At 41.3% G+C, this 15,071-nt stretch overlaps 1 protein-coding gene across 1 annotated transcript in view; it reads left to right on the forward strand.

Annotated features, from left to right (window-relative positions):
- Positions 1-15,071, forward strand: part of DNAJC5 (DnaJ heat shock protein family (Hsp40) member C5) — a 52,950-nt gene that overhangs the window by 36,838 nt on the left and 1,041 nt on the right. Inside the window, exons 3-5 of the mRNA XM_026697345.2 lie at positions 8,357-8,474; positions 11,755-11,968; positions 14,393-14,564. Coding sequence (XP_026553130.1) covers positions 8,368-8,474; positions 11,755-11,968; positions 14,393-14,564 — 493 coding nt within the window. The 5' untranslated portion in view covers positions 8,357-8,367. The remainder of the gene's footprint in view (positions 1-8,356; positions 8,475-11,754; positions 11,969-14,392; positions 14,565-15,071) is intronic.

A 15,071-nucleotide genomic window follows, 5' to 3' on the forward strand; every position in this document is an offset into this window, starting at 1 on the left:
GGGCTCCATTGCAGTCGTAAACCGAGGACTGCTTCTAAACTGGGCTGAGCTACTTTCATTCAATCTAAATAAAACTAGGGAAATGCTGATGTCTGTTTCTTCTATCTGTAGTCAGGCCGCCTCTAAATAATGATTTTCTCTCTTCCTTGTTCTTTTTGGCACAAAACACAATTTTGGTGTTAACTTATTACTTTATATTAGCTCTGCCTGCATTGTAGACATATCAAGTTCTCTGCTGTCCTAAGAGCGGCTTCTCTTTTCAAATGTGTCCTCTAAAAAGTATTGCTGATTGCTGTCCCTGTGCTTAAGATACACAAATCATGGTTGTTGTTTTTCCAAGTGCCTTCTTAAATGCTGGCAAAGATATTTACTCTTAGTTTACTCAGATCTTATTCACCTTATGAAAAAGCTCTGGAAAAGCAGAGATATCGATATAAATACAAAAAGCAAGCTAGTTAGAGCAATAGTCTTCTTCCCTGTAATGATGTATGGGTGTGAGAGTTAGACAGTAAACACAGTGATGGAAGAAGAATTGAAGCCTTTGAACTGTGGGGCCGGCATAAATTACTGCATATACCATGACGGAGTTACTAAATCGTTTAAAACCAGATACATCACTAGAAACTAAGGTCATCAGATTCCATCTGGTTTACTTTGGCCATGTTATACATGCAAATTCATTGGAGAAGACAGTGACGCTAGGAATGGTTAGCGGAACCCAAAGTAGCAAACAAAGAACATGCTGGCTTGATAACATCAATTCTGAGGCAAAGTTGAACGTTCAACAACTGAAATAAGCTGTGATTGACAGGGTAGCATGGAGGGCACTTGCCTATAAAGTCACCAAGAGTTGGAACTCAGCTAAATGGTTAAAAACAGTTTATTAAATATATTTATATAGCACCCCCCCCTCCATTCACACATAGGTGACTCTGGACAGCGTACAATTTTTTAAAAAAATCCATTATATAATAAAAGCACATTTTTTTAAAAAAAACCTCACTATCTCCCCCATGGCAGGAATAACACAATGACTTGATTGCTCCCTCTTGGTCTTCCAGGCCTACTGGCAAAACTACATTTTGGGGGCCTTTCAGAAAAACAGCAGGGTGAGGGTCAGCCATACTTCGGGGGGCAAGGGGGGCATGATGTTCTATAAAGAAGGGGCCACCACTGAGAAGACCCCCACTAAATAGCAATCCCTAATCAATGGGACCTGTAGCATGTTCCGCTCTGCCTTCTCGTCTTGGTGGGCCGGGTAGATATACACACACCCTACGCTTGATCTTAGCCAAAAGGCTGAGAAGTGCTGTAAAACATCGCATATAGATATAAAACATCTCATATAACAATAATACAAACATTAGTGATACATTTCTCAATGCAGCAAAAAAAGTAGATTTTTCAAACCAAATGGTTTTTGAACGAAGACGCTGATAATTTCATATACGTTTGTTAGCAAGATTTTGGATCCTTGTGGAGTTTTGATTCTCGGAACAACTCGAGCAATTTAATTTAATTTTATTTTAATTTAATATCCACTTTCTCCAGAAATTGGGAGTGCAGATCCCAGGGCTATAGATTAGACAGGGAAGATGAACCAATATCCTGGCATGCTTTTTCTGTACTGTTACCAAGAAAACAAGCTCGACAAAATACAGATTAATTTTTAAGGGAAATTGGTGTTAAAAAGAACTTCCTTCCATGTTGGACATGTCCTAAATATTTTAACTGGGTTGAGAAAAAGGCTCACAGAAAGCTCTCTGCCACTTTTGGTCTCCTGTGTCTTTAAAAGGCAAAGTTTGAGTTTTGATTATCTAGGCTGATGCTACCTTCCCTAGGATTTGAGCATCATTGGCTTACTTGTATCTACGATGCCAGGTGCCCAATCGTTTTAGAAGAACCAATTTTGAAAATCAGGTGAGAAAATTATTTTGATCCTCATCTCTTTAGCTATTGTTGTTTTGCAAGGAGAAGGCCCCCAAGCAAGAGAAAACACAAGAGTTAATCCGAGGGCTTTAAAAATACTTTTTCCGTCAGGCCTGTTTAATCTAGCATAGCTAGCTGCAATGACCTGATCCCAAAATAGCTGGCAGTGTCTCTTCTCTCAGAGTATTTGCTGCTAAATAATGACAGATGGTGATTTAGCTTGGTTTGAAACTGAAACTCTGTAGTGCAGAACTTTAAAAAATTGGACAGAAGGGGGAATGAGGTTCTCGGTTTTTTTTTTAATTGGAATTAATTATGTGCGCATGCACTACAAATTCAGACAACCAGCAGCAAGATTATACCAGTGGTGGGTACGCTGTTAAGAACAGGCCTGAAAAAAGCAGGCGAGGGGCAGATTGACATGGAGAAAAACTAAACAGTGATTAAGAGTCAACACTGATTTGATGGCACAAAAGCAATAGGTTAAGTTTGACATGCTAGGTGTGTTTTTTTTATAACCACCCCTCGTTTTAATCTTTGAATTTACATGCGATTAGAGAACTACTCTCTCCTTTATGGTATGTTTTGATCAGACCTTACTGAAAAGTTACATGTTTAAATAAAACACAGTATACAGATAGTTCTTGACTTATAATAGTTCATTTAGTGACCGTTCAAAGTTACAACGGCACTGAAAAAAAGTGACTTATGATTGTTTTCACACTTAACGACCATTGCGGCATCCCTATGGTGACATGTTCAAAATGACCCCGGGATAGTGCAACCATCATAAATATGAATCAGGTACCAAGCGTCTGAATTTTGATCATGTGACCACAGGGATACCGCCATGGTCATAAGTGTGAAAAACAGTCATGTCATTTTTTTTCCAGTGCTGTTGTAACTTTGAACAGCCACTAAATGAACTGTCGTAAGTCGAGGACTAGCTGGAAAAATTATTGTTTGGTCTTTTGCTCATGGTGCGCAAGTCTGGCTTGCTTACACTCTGACAGAGTCATGCAGTTAATAACAGTTCCAGGTGGGAAGAAGGTGGGAAATGAGAATGAGTGAGATGATGTGACCTGGGGATCTGGAAAGACTGTTTTGTCAAGATGAGCAACAACAGTTGAGATGCTTGTTAAAAAGAACTAAAGTCTTCAATCAGAGAGAGAGAGAATGGGGGAAGAAGAGGAGGCCCTGGGTTATTTGGACAGATGTGGTATCTCATAGTAAGACAGCTGCAGTGGAAAAGCCACAGGTCTAACATGAGAGGCAAATATATCACGGAAAACGCAGTGAGTGGAAGGAATTCAGCATTGGGGTTCAGAGGTCATAGTTGTCACAACAGAATCAGTCTTCTCTCAAAATCAGGGATGTCCAACCTTAGCAGCTTTAAGACTTGTGGACTTCAACTCCCAGAATTCCCTTGGCTGGGAATCCACCAGTCTTAAAGCTGCCAAGATTGAACACCCCTAGCCTGGTGGCCACCTTTGAGACAGGTAAATACACAGAATTCCTTGATGGTGATTTGAGCCACCTGGAGGAGCAGATGGAGGTAGAAAAGGAGGCAGGAGAAGAAATAAAACAAGGGTTAACACCCACCACCAAATTATTCCTCCTTAGTGCTTGGTCCAGAAATTCAGCGGGTCTTGGCAGAAGAAATAACAAACATGGCCTCTCTCTATCAAATGTCCCAAAATTAAACAATGTTTTTTACAGCAACCTATTCGCAAAGCTGGAGATGGACTTGTTCTTAAGGGCATTTGGCAGGATGCGATGCTACCGGTTTGGCCTGGTTCTATAGAACCGGTAGCTGTGAAGAGCAGTTGACACCAAACCAGTTCGGTGTTTCGCCCACCCACCTGCCCGGGCTCTAGGCTGTCCTTCATTCCCTGCTTTTCCCTCCTCAACTGCTTTGCGTGGCACAGCTAAGGTTGAAAAAGCAGGAAACGAGGATTTTCAGCTCTCGCGCAGCGCTTGTCAGCTATCAGATGGCACAGCTGATTTCTTGCAAACCGCTGATTTCTTGCATACATGCATAGTTTGGAGAACTGGCAAATCGCTCCACTGTCTAGCCCCACCCACTCACCCCTTACCTGGCATGCGAGCTATCCAACTTGCCTGGTTTGGTGAGTTGCTATTTTTATCTTTTTTTCCCCCCGATCATTAGTTGTTCTGCTCTGCCGGGAGATTTAGATCCTTGAATTTAAATCCTTTAATTTCTTGCTTTCTAGCTAATCTAAAAGCAGAGCCGAACCTTCCTTAGGACTGAAGCTTCTACTTTCCAGTGCAGACTCAGGTAGCCGATGGCAGAAAGATATATCTCTGAATGATTCTGTGAGCAACTCAATCTGCCTGCCCGCTTTGCCTGATTTTGGGTAAAAGTTGCTCTTTTTTAAATAAAAAATTCAATATTTACATAAATATTTATAATATTTACACACAAGCCATGCCCACCCAGTCACATGACCACCAAGCCATGCCCAGTCAGCAAGTCACACCCACCCAGTCACATGACCAACAAGCCACACCCACAAATTAGACCACACCCACAGAACCTGTTGTTAAGAAATTTGAATCTGGTATTTGGTAAGGCAAACAAGGCTGGAAATACACCCCTTCTGTGCTGAGGTATATATATGATCATGTTAGTTTGAAAATATGAGGATAGCAATAGCAATAACACTTAGACAAATATTGCTTTACAGTGCTTTACAGCCTTCCCTAAGTAGTTTACAGAGTCAATATATGGCCTCCAACAACCTGGGTCCTCATTTTATTGACCTCGGAAGGATGGAAGGCTGAATCAACCTTGAGCCAGTCAGGATAGAATTCCTTGCAGTTGGCAGAATTAGCCTGCAATACTGGGCCACCACGGCAGGTAGGTAGGTAGGTAGGTAGGTAGGTAGGTAGATAGATAGATAGATAGATAGATAGATAGATAGATAGATAGATAGATAGATAGACAGACAGACAGACAGACAGACAGACAGACAGACAGAAAACAATAGCATTACCTCTTTGACTTATATACCGCTTCACAATGCTTTATGGCCCTCTTTAAGTGGTTTACAGAGTCAGCTTATGGCCCCCAGTAATCTGGGTCTGCATTTTAGCGACCTGGTAAGGATGAAAGGCTGAGCCAACCTTGAGTCAGCCAGGATCAAACTTCGTGCAGTCAGCAGAATTAGCCTGCAATACTGCATTCTAACCACTGCCCCACCAGGGCTCTTTCTATGCTGTTGCAAGAAGCCTGTGAATGGCTCGGGCACACCTTGGCTGCTATCCAGCGACCGAGCTGGTTGGGCTAGAAGGGGACACAGCAGCCTTTAGTGGTGGAGCCTTGCACTTTTATTATTATTGAGGAGCAATCAGAGGTTGCAGTAACATTCCTGAAGGAGGATGAGCTGGTTCCCCACCTCCTCCCATAAGGCTGGGAAAGCATTGCTCCTTTTGTTTTTTCTTGTTGTGATAAGAGGACTAGCCTGTTTTTTCCTTGCTTTTTCTCTGTGGAAATAACAGGAAACTGTCATCTCTGTTTCTCAGCAGTTTTTTTTACCAGAAGGGAATGATGTGAGTTATGAGCAAGGCGTCCTCGGGGCTACCCTATGGCCCCCTGTTATTGTGGCTTGCTGAACCCATCAGGTCATCTTCACATGAGTCATTGGGTTCTCCTCTAGGGAATTAAAAAACAGACCGTGCTCTAGTAACGATGGGGTCTGTTGCACTTTCCTGATCAGTCTATTTTGTCCCTAGCTGGCAGCTAGCAAATTAACCCGTACTATATAGTGACTTACATAGGTTTCCTTTCTCTCCCTGTCACCTTTTCTTTCTGCCTAAGAATCTTTCAGGCTGAAAACTGGGGTTATAAAAGCTTTGAACTCAAAATAAATAAACGTTGCCAATGCAAACTAGCAGAATGTATTGTCAACATCTGGCTGGAGAATCCAAGCTTCATTCCGAGAATCCAGGTTCATTCTGTTTCCGAAAATCTTACTGTTTATTGAATACACTGCGTGGCAATGTCGAAGCAAAACTAACTCTTGAGTTTCCCAAACACCAGTTTATAGAATTAAACTATACTTTTCCCAGCCAAAGCCCCAGCCTCTCATGTAGTCCATGTAAACACGTTCACTTTGTTATGGGAACTGTTTGCTTCAGCTCCACCCTTTCTACGATCTCCTTGAAAAGGTTTCAGGCTCTCCCGGGTCTTCAGCAGAATCGTGGAGCTTTCGTTTCCCCACCTAACCCCTTCTAAAGCAACCCCTCCACCTGCCCCCTTACTCTAATAGCAAGTTGAAACAAAGAGGCAGGTGGCTGCCAAAGTGTCATTCTTGACATGCATTTGGAAAACTTCGACGAGAGATTTGGTGGTTCGTAGTCAACACATGGATTTCAGGTAGTTTTGATTTACGACCACAACGGAGCCCAAGATTTCTGTTGCTGAACAAGACAGTTGTTAAGTGAGTTTTGCCCCATTTTGCAACTCTTCTTGCCGCAGTTGTTAAGTGAATCGTTGCAGTTGTTAAGTTAGCAACATGGCTGTTGGGTGAATCTGGCTTCTCCGTTGACTTTGCTCGTCAGAAAGTCACAAAAGGGGAATCACATGACTCGGGGACTCCACAATCGTCAGAAATACATGCCAGCTGGCAAGCATCTGAATTTTGCTCATGTGACCCGGGGATGCTGCAGTGGTTGCAAGTGTGAAAAACGGTCATGTCGCTTTTTTTTCAACGCCGTTGTAAATTCAAATGGTTACCAAACGAATGGTTGTAAGTCAAGGAATACCTGTATAATAAATTCACATTTTATCAATGGTTGTAAGTCAAGGAATACCTGTATAATAAATTCACATTTTATCAATGGTTGTAAGTCAAGGAATACCTGTATAATAAATTCACATTTTATCAATGGTTGTAAGTCAAGGAATACCTGTATAATAAATTCACATTTTATCAATGGTTGTAAGTCAAGGAATACCTGTATAATAAATTCACATTTTATCAATGGTTGTAAGTCAAGGAATACCTGTATAATAAATTCACATCTTATCAAGGTCACAGAAATAATATTCATCACTAAAACTATGGTTAATTCTTTTTCCTTTAGAAAAAGGAATGGATGCTTAAGATTAAGTATATTAATTTCATGATGAAGAAACACACCTGTCAAAGTTCCAACTAAGAAACCCAAGCAAAGCCGGCACAACGGGGACAATCCCATCTCCTTATGTGCAAAGCTTTGTTGATTACATCATTTCGGCACATACGAAAGCAGAACCAGATCTAGCTATTTCCCGTGCATACCCATATAGTTAAAGTATAGATTCTCCCTCCCCCTTTTAGGCCAGGTCACATTGTCCTATTGTATTTCTTAATATTGTGATAACATCTTGTTGGCTCTGGCAAACACCTGTTGAAGTGTCCTTGGTTCCCTTGTCTCATTCCTGGGAGTGTACATTCCAGTCTTCCTCTCCTTTCCGCCCCAGGTTGTTGGCAACCTGAGAATCGAAAATGGCTGAAACAGCAAAAGCAAATTTCAAAGCTTGATAATGTCCTTCCTTCATGGTGCTGTAATCAAAATACATGGGATAAGGTTGATCCGGCAGCCAGAAGACCCTGGAGTGTCTTCCGGATGAACTTTATGGCTCTAGAGGGTCGGGAGGTCTGGACTCCTTAATCCAACTCAGCACTGCCTATTGCAGAGTGCTAATCGGATGGAGATAGGAAACCAGTTTTATGTTATGTTCCAAAGGTGCTTTTTGAAAAGAGAACTGGACTTTCTTATTTTGTTTTGTTCTTTTTAAATGTTTCACTTCTCATTCAGGAAGCTTCTTCAGTTCTGGCTGAATGGTGGGGAATGGAAGGATTTATATTCGTTGCAGTCACCTGGTTGCTAGCACTCTGAAGGTTGGTCTTTAGCTCTCTGAGAGTCATTGAGGCCACTTGGGGGGTTAATCTGTACCCTCTGGGCTTCCTGAATCAGAGTGCAAATAGGTAAGGAAGCTTTTTTGAGACTGCTGGGAGGCCTTCTGTAGACAGGAGATAGGTGGTGTCATATCCCTGTTGAGAGGGGCTTAATATAGATGGCTCTTTGACCCCTTTTTCAATGCAGCGGTCCTCTCTGTCCAGAATGTGGATTCTGCTGTCTTCACAAGAGAGAGCTAACAACCAACCTCCAGAAAGTTAACAATCCAGCCTTCAGAGTGCTAACAACCAGATTGACTGCTGAGGACTAGAAATCCTTCCATTCCCTACCAGAACTGAAGAAGCTTCTTGGATGAGAAACGAAATGTTTTCAAAGAATAAACCAAGAAAGCCTGGTTGCCTTTTGGAAAAAGCATCTTTTGGGACAAACACGACTAGGATGATTAAGGCTCTCCCTAGACAATGTCATGCCATGTTTTGAACACTTTTCTTCCTGACAGGGTAGCTCAGGATGGGAGATCAGAGGCAACGTTCGTTATCCACGTCCGGAGAATCACTATACCTTGTTCTAGGATTGGACAAGAATGCCACCTCAGATGATATTAAGAAATCATACAGGTAAGGAGGTGGAACCTCATCCTAAAGGTAGTATGGATTCCAGATGCACTTTAAACATTTGCAGTTTCAAACATCTCCAAGCGGCACATAAGTATGTGGCAAACAAACGTTTGTTGATACAACCAGCTCACCTTGTGATTTTGAATCTCCGAATTTCTAGACCCTAAAACGAGTAGTGCTTGTTAGGAATATAAGTCACCTAACAGGTATTTGGGTTAGAAATAAATAAACCAGGATAAACATTTTAGTACTGTATCTTTAAGGGAGTGCAAGAGCATGCAATTGGGTGTGGTTTCTCAAACAGCCATAAGATGGAGCCAGAAACCTGGGTTGTTTAGTCTTTGTCTCAGAAGAGAGTGTGAGTGTGTCTCTGTTTCCTTCTGTTGGAAAGTATTGCCGTTGCTCCATTTCTTCCAATTGACTGATATTACTGGATTTAATGTAAGTCTGATACTGAAATGTTTTTTGACACTGGACTTTGATATTTGGATTATTCCTGGATTGAAAAACTGACTGATTTACCAGTGAATGATTTTGGATTGCTTATTTTGGACTTTGCTTAAACCGTTTCTGGAAGTAAAAACCTACATTTACTGTACAGGGTTTCTGTGTGCTGTGTGTGTATTATTCAAACACTTCTCTCAAATACGTTTCCCTGTATGCGCTCATTCTCCTAACGGGGAATTACCTCAACAGTGCTCAACTTAGAACCACATCTGGGACCAAAATTTCTTTTGCTAAGTAATGTGGTTGTTAAGTGAATGGCTGCAGTTAAGTACATCAGATGGCCGTTAAGTGAATCTGGCTTCTTCCCTTGACTTTGCTTGTTGGAAGCTATCTGGGAAGCTTGCAACTGACAATCACAGGACTCTGGGATACTGCGACCCTTGTAAACACATGCTGGTTGCCAAGCACTGTGATAGTCGTAACTATGAGGATTGTTGCCGGTCACTTTTTTTTAAGTGCTGTTATAATTTCGGACAGTCACTCAATGAACATTTGTGAGTTGAGGTCTACCTGTGTGAGGTCAGCTGGTGTACAGGCCAGTAAATGCACTTAACAGCTATTTCTATTCTAATCTCCTACCCAACTTTCTCGAACTGGGGAGTCGACAAAAATTCAACCAACTGTGATCTTCCAAGGTTTTTGCAACTCAAGATATATTATCATTTACCTTAGTTAAATAATAAGCTTTTGCTCTAAAAAATCTTGTTTGATTTCAATATAAAGCAAAAACTAAGCAAATATTAAGAAAACAGGAGCATAAACTCTCAGCAACAGGTGGAAAGCTCAAAAGTAATGTTAGCAAGTGTCACTTCTTAGAAAGAGTAATGGAAGCTTGGAACCAACTTCCAGCAGAGGTAGTGAGTCAATCATCAATAACTGTTTAAACATGCTTGGAAATAAACACATGTCCATCATCCGACAAAAAAAATAAATAAAAACTTCAAAGGGCAGACTTGATGGACCACTAGGGTTTTTTTACTATTTTTTTTTCTATGTTTAATGGGGATGTAGAATACTTGAAATCTGAAGAAAAGTGCTTTGGTGCAGTTGTGCCCCCAAAATAAGCGGCATATTTTTGTGGGTTCACAGCTGTGATTGAGGTAAAGAAAGAATCAAGAACCCCAGGTTTCAAGGATGCTGCCACATAGAGCAAAAAGAAAATGGAAAATCAATTTGGTGTTTCCCTCTTAGTATTAGCTTAAACATACATGCAAAAACATGAATTAAAAATAGAAGCAAGCAGGTCCAAAACTTGGAACGTGTTGTTATTCTTTCCATGCCAGAATTTAGCCTAATTACTTTAACCTTTTTTTGTCTTTTCAATCATCTAATTAGGGGATTGGGTCATCTTGTTCTTTGGCTGTTTCTCATCAGTGAGTGTTAGAAATTCTGCCAATGAATTGCAAAAATAAAGTTGCAGTATTTCTCCTTAAAATGTATCAGGTATTTCCAAATCTGTCTGTAACTCAGGCTGATCAAGAATAATGTATTTTTTAAAAAAAACACTGGATGGGAATCATCTACTTTTAGGGGATGATGAGCTATTGGTGGTAAATGTTATTCTAAAGTTTTGATTTGAAGGGTTGACAGTTTGTGACGGAGATTGAATCATCCCCATTGCACTTATGAGCCAGTAACGGGGTCCTTGGTACTCTCTGAATTTGATTGCTTGCAGATGTTTCATTACCCAACTAGGTAACATCATCAGTGCTGGAAGGGGCTGGAATTTGCAGAGAGGAGGAGGAAGGAGGACTGTGAGGTCCTTCTGTTCAAAATGCAGTTTAGGCAGAACTTAAGCTTTCTTAATATTTCTTAATAAATCTATAATTTACTTCAAATACTAATGAACCACATTCATTTATGGCTAGGATAAACCCATTCTTTGCATCCAGCTTTTCTTTTTAATGGGAACTTCCACTACTTAATTACTTGCTATTCTTTTAGCATTCTGCATATGCTCAGGAGCACATTCTCCAACAAGGGCTCAAACAGGAAAGGTGCTTTAGAGTGGGGAGGGGTGTTTGTGCCCCATCTGTTTATGTCTCCAAAAAGAAGCTGCACTGGCAGAGTTGAATAAAAGTAAAACAATTTGGCTGTTTGTGGTGTCGGCTTTCTTGGAGAGTCAGGTATAGCTAATCCTCAACTTACAACCGTAATTGGGCCTCGATTTATGGTCGTAGGTCATGGTGGTCATTAAATGGATTTACCATGTGACTAGATCTGATCGCTGGCATTTTTTATGCTGGTCATTAAGGAAATCCATTTTACCTAACAGGTGGAGGTTGTTTTTTTTGTCAGAAATTGGAAATAAATACCAGCAAAACTGGCAAAAAAGAGTCAAAAATTGCCACCACATGGCTAGTGGAGATGGCAAGCGGCCATACAGACAAGCCTGTTCTCAACATTCAAAATGTGATCATGTGACTGCATGAAGGGGATGCAGCCATCATCACAAATAGCTCCGGAGTTCTAGCTTGATGCCTTCACCACTAGATATGGTCTTCACTTAGTGACTATCCGAAGTTACAACAGACACCAAAAAGCGACATCCTCAGAATGTGGAGTCTGTGTTTCACACACACACACACACACACACACACACACACGTTTGGTGTTTAAATGAGTGTTGCGTGTAAGAGGGCGTTCTTGCTTCATTTTTCTCAGAATTCCAACTGCTTGAAGAGTAACTCCCTAGTGACTTGTTCCAGCAGCTATATTTAATGTTTTGTCAAACTTTCCCCCGCCCCCTAAATATCATTTACTTCTTCCATAGGAAACTTGCATTAAAATATCACCCCGATAAGAATCCAGATAATCCAGAAGCCGCAGATAAATTTAAAGAGATTAACAACGCACATGCAATATTGACTGATGCCACAAAAAGAAATATTTATGATAAGTATGGCTCTTTGGGGCTGTACGTAGCAGAACAGTTTGGAGAAGAGAATGTGAACACCTATTTTGTGCTATCCAGCTGGTGGGCCAAGGTGAGTACCGAGTGGATTCTGTTCTGAAATTAATTTAATTTTGTCTTGAAACAAAATTTGCCTCATTCATTTCAAGGATTGAAGTGCCTTTTTTCTAACGTGGAAAAAAGCGATTATCAGTAAATATTTGGGCTTCCATATAGCTACCACAGACCAGTTTCCTTGGCCTCTTTGTCCTGTTCCCTCTCCCCCTCTATAAATTGAATAACTGCTGAGGCTTGTAAAAATGCTAACTGCAGCATGATTAAAGAAATTTTAAATCACATATGATTTGTGCGCCAGTTAATTTTCCTGGGGGTCATAAAGATTTCCAGAGCAAGAAGCAGCCTTGCCTTTTTTAAGGGGTGCAGAAAGGTCATAAGAGATCCTATTTTTCTAGATGCCCGCTTCAGTCTAGGAAAAGCAAATACTTTAGAAGAGGACTGTGAATTGCCATTTATAATTTTACAAGGGTGTTGGTTAAAAAATCTTCTCTTTTTAAGTCTGCCATTTGCAGGCCTGTTTTCCAACATTCATTGTAATTATGATCGGCTTTTCTAAAATGGATTCGTTTTCATCTTTCGTGGCGAGGCACACCATTTTGAGGCCAACGACGCATTTTAATTTGACAAATTTTTCATGAGCAACATCTTTCTGATTACATTAATGTCCCTTGGGACGATGTCAAACATGCTGCAAATGATCACAAACACTGGAAAACCCCTTGCTGCCCTCCATGGCCTGCACAAGACCTAATGATGATGATGATGATCTTCCCTATACAATTTCCTGAAAATTCTAGGTTGCTTTCGGAGGGCCTACAGGAGGCTTAAAATGGGTGACATCATATGATATTCTTGAGCTAAAACACCAGCAAACCTTTCTGTTTACTAGATTTCTAGATTACCAGGCTTATTGAAGTTCGAAATACATCTTAATTAAATCTAGTAAACAGAAAGGTTTGCTGGTGTTTTAGCTTAAGAATATCATATGATGTCACCCATTTTAAGCCTCCTGTAGGTTTGAGGGCTCTGCTTTCCTGTTTTGGTGAGTCGGCCACACTTGTCTATGACTTTTAAGCTTTTTCCTGGATTCTCTTCCACGATAGAAGCATTTTGAACTCCATCCAAGAGTTTGGTCATGCTAAGCCATTGCTACTCTCCTATACATAAGAAAGAGTTTTATGCTAATGGTGCAGTTTAGATGTATTAGGTCAGATATATATTTTGGTAATATAATGACAGCCCGAGTGCTGGAAAGGTTGGTCAAGAAGGTAGGTTTAGAAATATTTTTAAATTCATCTATGCTTTTATTCATCCCAATCCATTGGTGACACAGGGCAATATTCACAAAGCAAGATAGACTGAGAATAAAATGTTACAATATTGTTAATGTATTAATGACGTTAATATAATCACCCACAATCATTCAAACCCAAAGGCATGTTGGGATTACGACGGTCTTGTTAGGGTTATGATATGAGAGACACGATGGGCTCAAACGGACAAGGTTGGCAGGGGTGTCCAACCTTGGCCACTCCTAAGACTGGTGGACTTCAACGTCCAGAATTCTCCAGCCAGCATTTACAATAAGGCTTCATCAAGAAAGCAAGAATCCCGCAGGCCTTGATAAGGAATTTTGGTGCAAGAATTAACGAAGATCACAAAATTCTGAAAACCTTGGTAGGACCCCAAGCCCTCTTTTATAAGCGTGTTCATTAAGGTGATGTCTCTTTGAGCAATTTTAATCTCTTTTTGCCTGGAGACCAAATGACTGTTTCTGAGATAGACCAGTATGCATGCCTAGTGTTCCTCTTGTTTCTTTATCAGCTTGTTTACAAGTTCTCCTAGGGCCATCACTGAAAAGGCCTGTGGTGGCCCATTCTCCACGAACAGTATCCCTTGAGCGTAGGGAGATCCTTAGCAGATCCTCCCTCGGTATTCAGTTTGGACAGGCAGATCTCATTGTTTAGCAAGGTGGTTCCCTATCTATCCCAGTGCTAAATTTTAAAAGGTCTTCTAGATAATATCCAGCATTGGACCTGGGTCAGCAGCCCCAAGATGATTCTACAATGTCGGATTTTCTTAACCTGGCACTATGTTTTATAGCTATTCACCCCTTCTGAGTTGTCCTCCAAGGCTGCCTTGTGTAGAATTGGCTGATTAACTAATTGAATGCGTTTGGATCAATGTCTGACAAGCAGGACTCTAGAATTGCTGAGTATTTGTCATAAATCAGTATAGTTAAGGTGGAAGATCACACCCAATGAGCCATCATCAGCTCTTAGGACATGTGATCAGCAGCAGATCTTTCCACTGCTCAGAATTCAACACTCAATCTTTCAGAACACCCAATTCTGGTCACCACCTTTCTCTAACTTGACCTCCCCAGGCAAGCTTGCTTGCTTCATATAGATAATCTACGTTTCTTTTCCCCGCTATCCAGGCGCTGTTTATCTTCTGTGGGCTCATAACTGGGTGCTACTGTCTCTGCTGTCTCTGCTGTTGCTGTAACTGTTGCTGTGGAAAGTGTAAACCAAAACCCCCCGAAGGAGATGAACCAGAATGTTATGTCTCTCCAGAAGACTTGGAGGCCCAAGTACAATCAGACGAGAGGGGTAAGTGTTGGTTGCTCTGGTAGTTAAATCGCCAGAAACACATCCAAACATCAGAAAAGGGGAAAGAGATGACATGATGTGGCTTAAGGTGCGAGAACCAGTTGGTGTAGTGGTCAAGGCGTCAGGCTAGAAACAATGACACAGTGAGCTCTAGTCCACCTTAGACTTCGAAACCGGCTGGGTGTCTTTGGGCTAATCATCAAGAGACAGTGAGTTATAGTTCTGCCTTAGGCATGAAAGCCTGCTGGCTGTCTTTGGGCCAGGCACCAGGAGACTGAGCTGTAGTCCTGCCTTAGGCATGACAGCTGATGGGTGACTTTGGGCCAATCGTTAAGATATAACTTCCAGTCTAGCTTAAGCATGAAGGCCCCTTGAGTGACTTTGGGCTAATCATTGGGAGACGGTGAGTTCTAGCTCTGCTTTAGGCATGAAAGCCCGCCGGGTGACTTTGGGCTAATTATTAGCCCAACCCAGCTCACGGGGCTTTTGTTGTGCAGCCACTCTCTG

Source organism: Pseudonaja textilis, chromosome 3 (genome assembly GCF_049901715.1).
Source record: "Pseudonaja textilis isolate UNSWEBS1 chromosome 3, rPseTex1.2, whole genome shotgun sequence".
NCBI classification, from domain to species: Eukaryota; Metazoa; Chordata; class Lepidosauria; order Squamata; family Elapidae; genus Pseudonaja; species Pseudonaja textilis.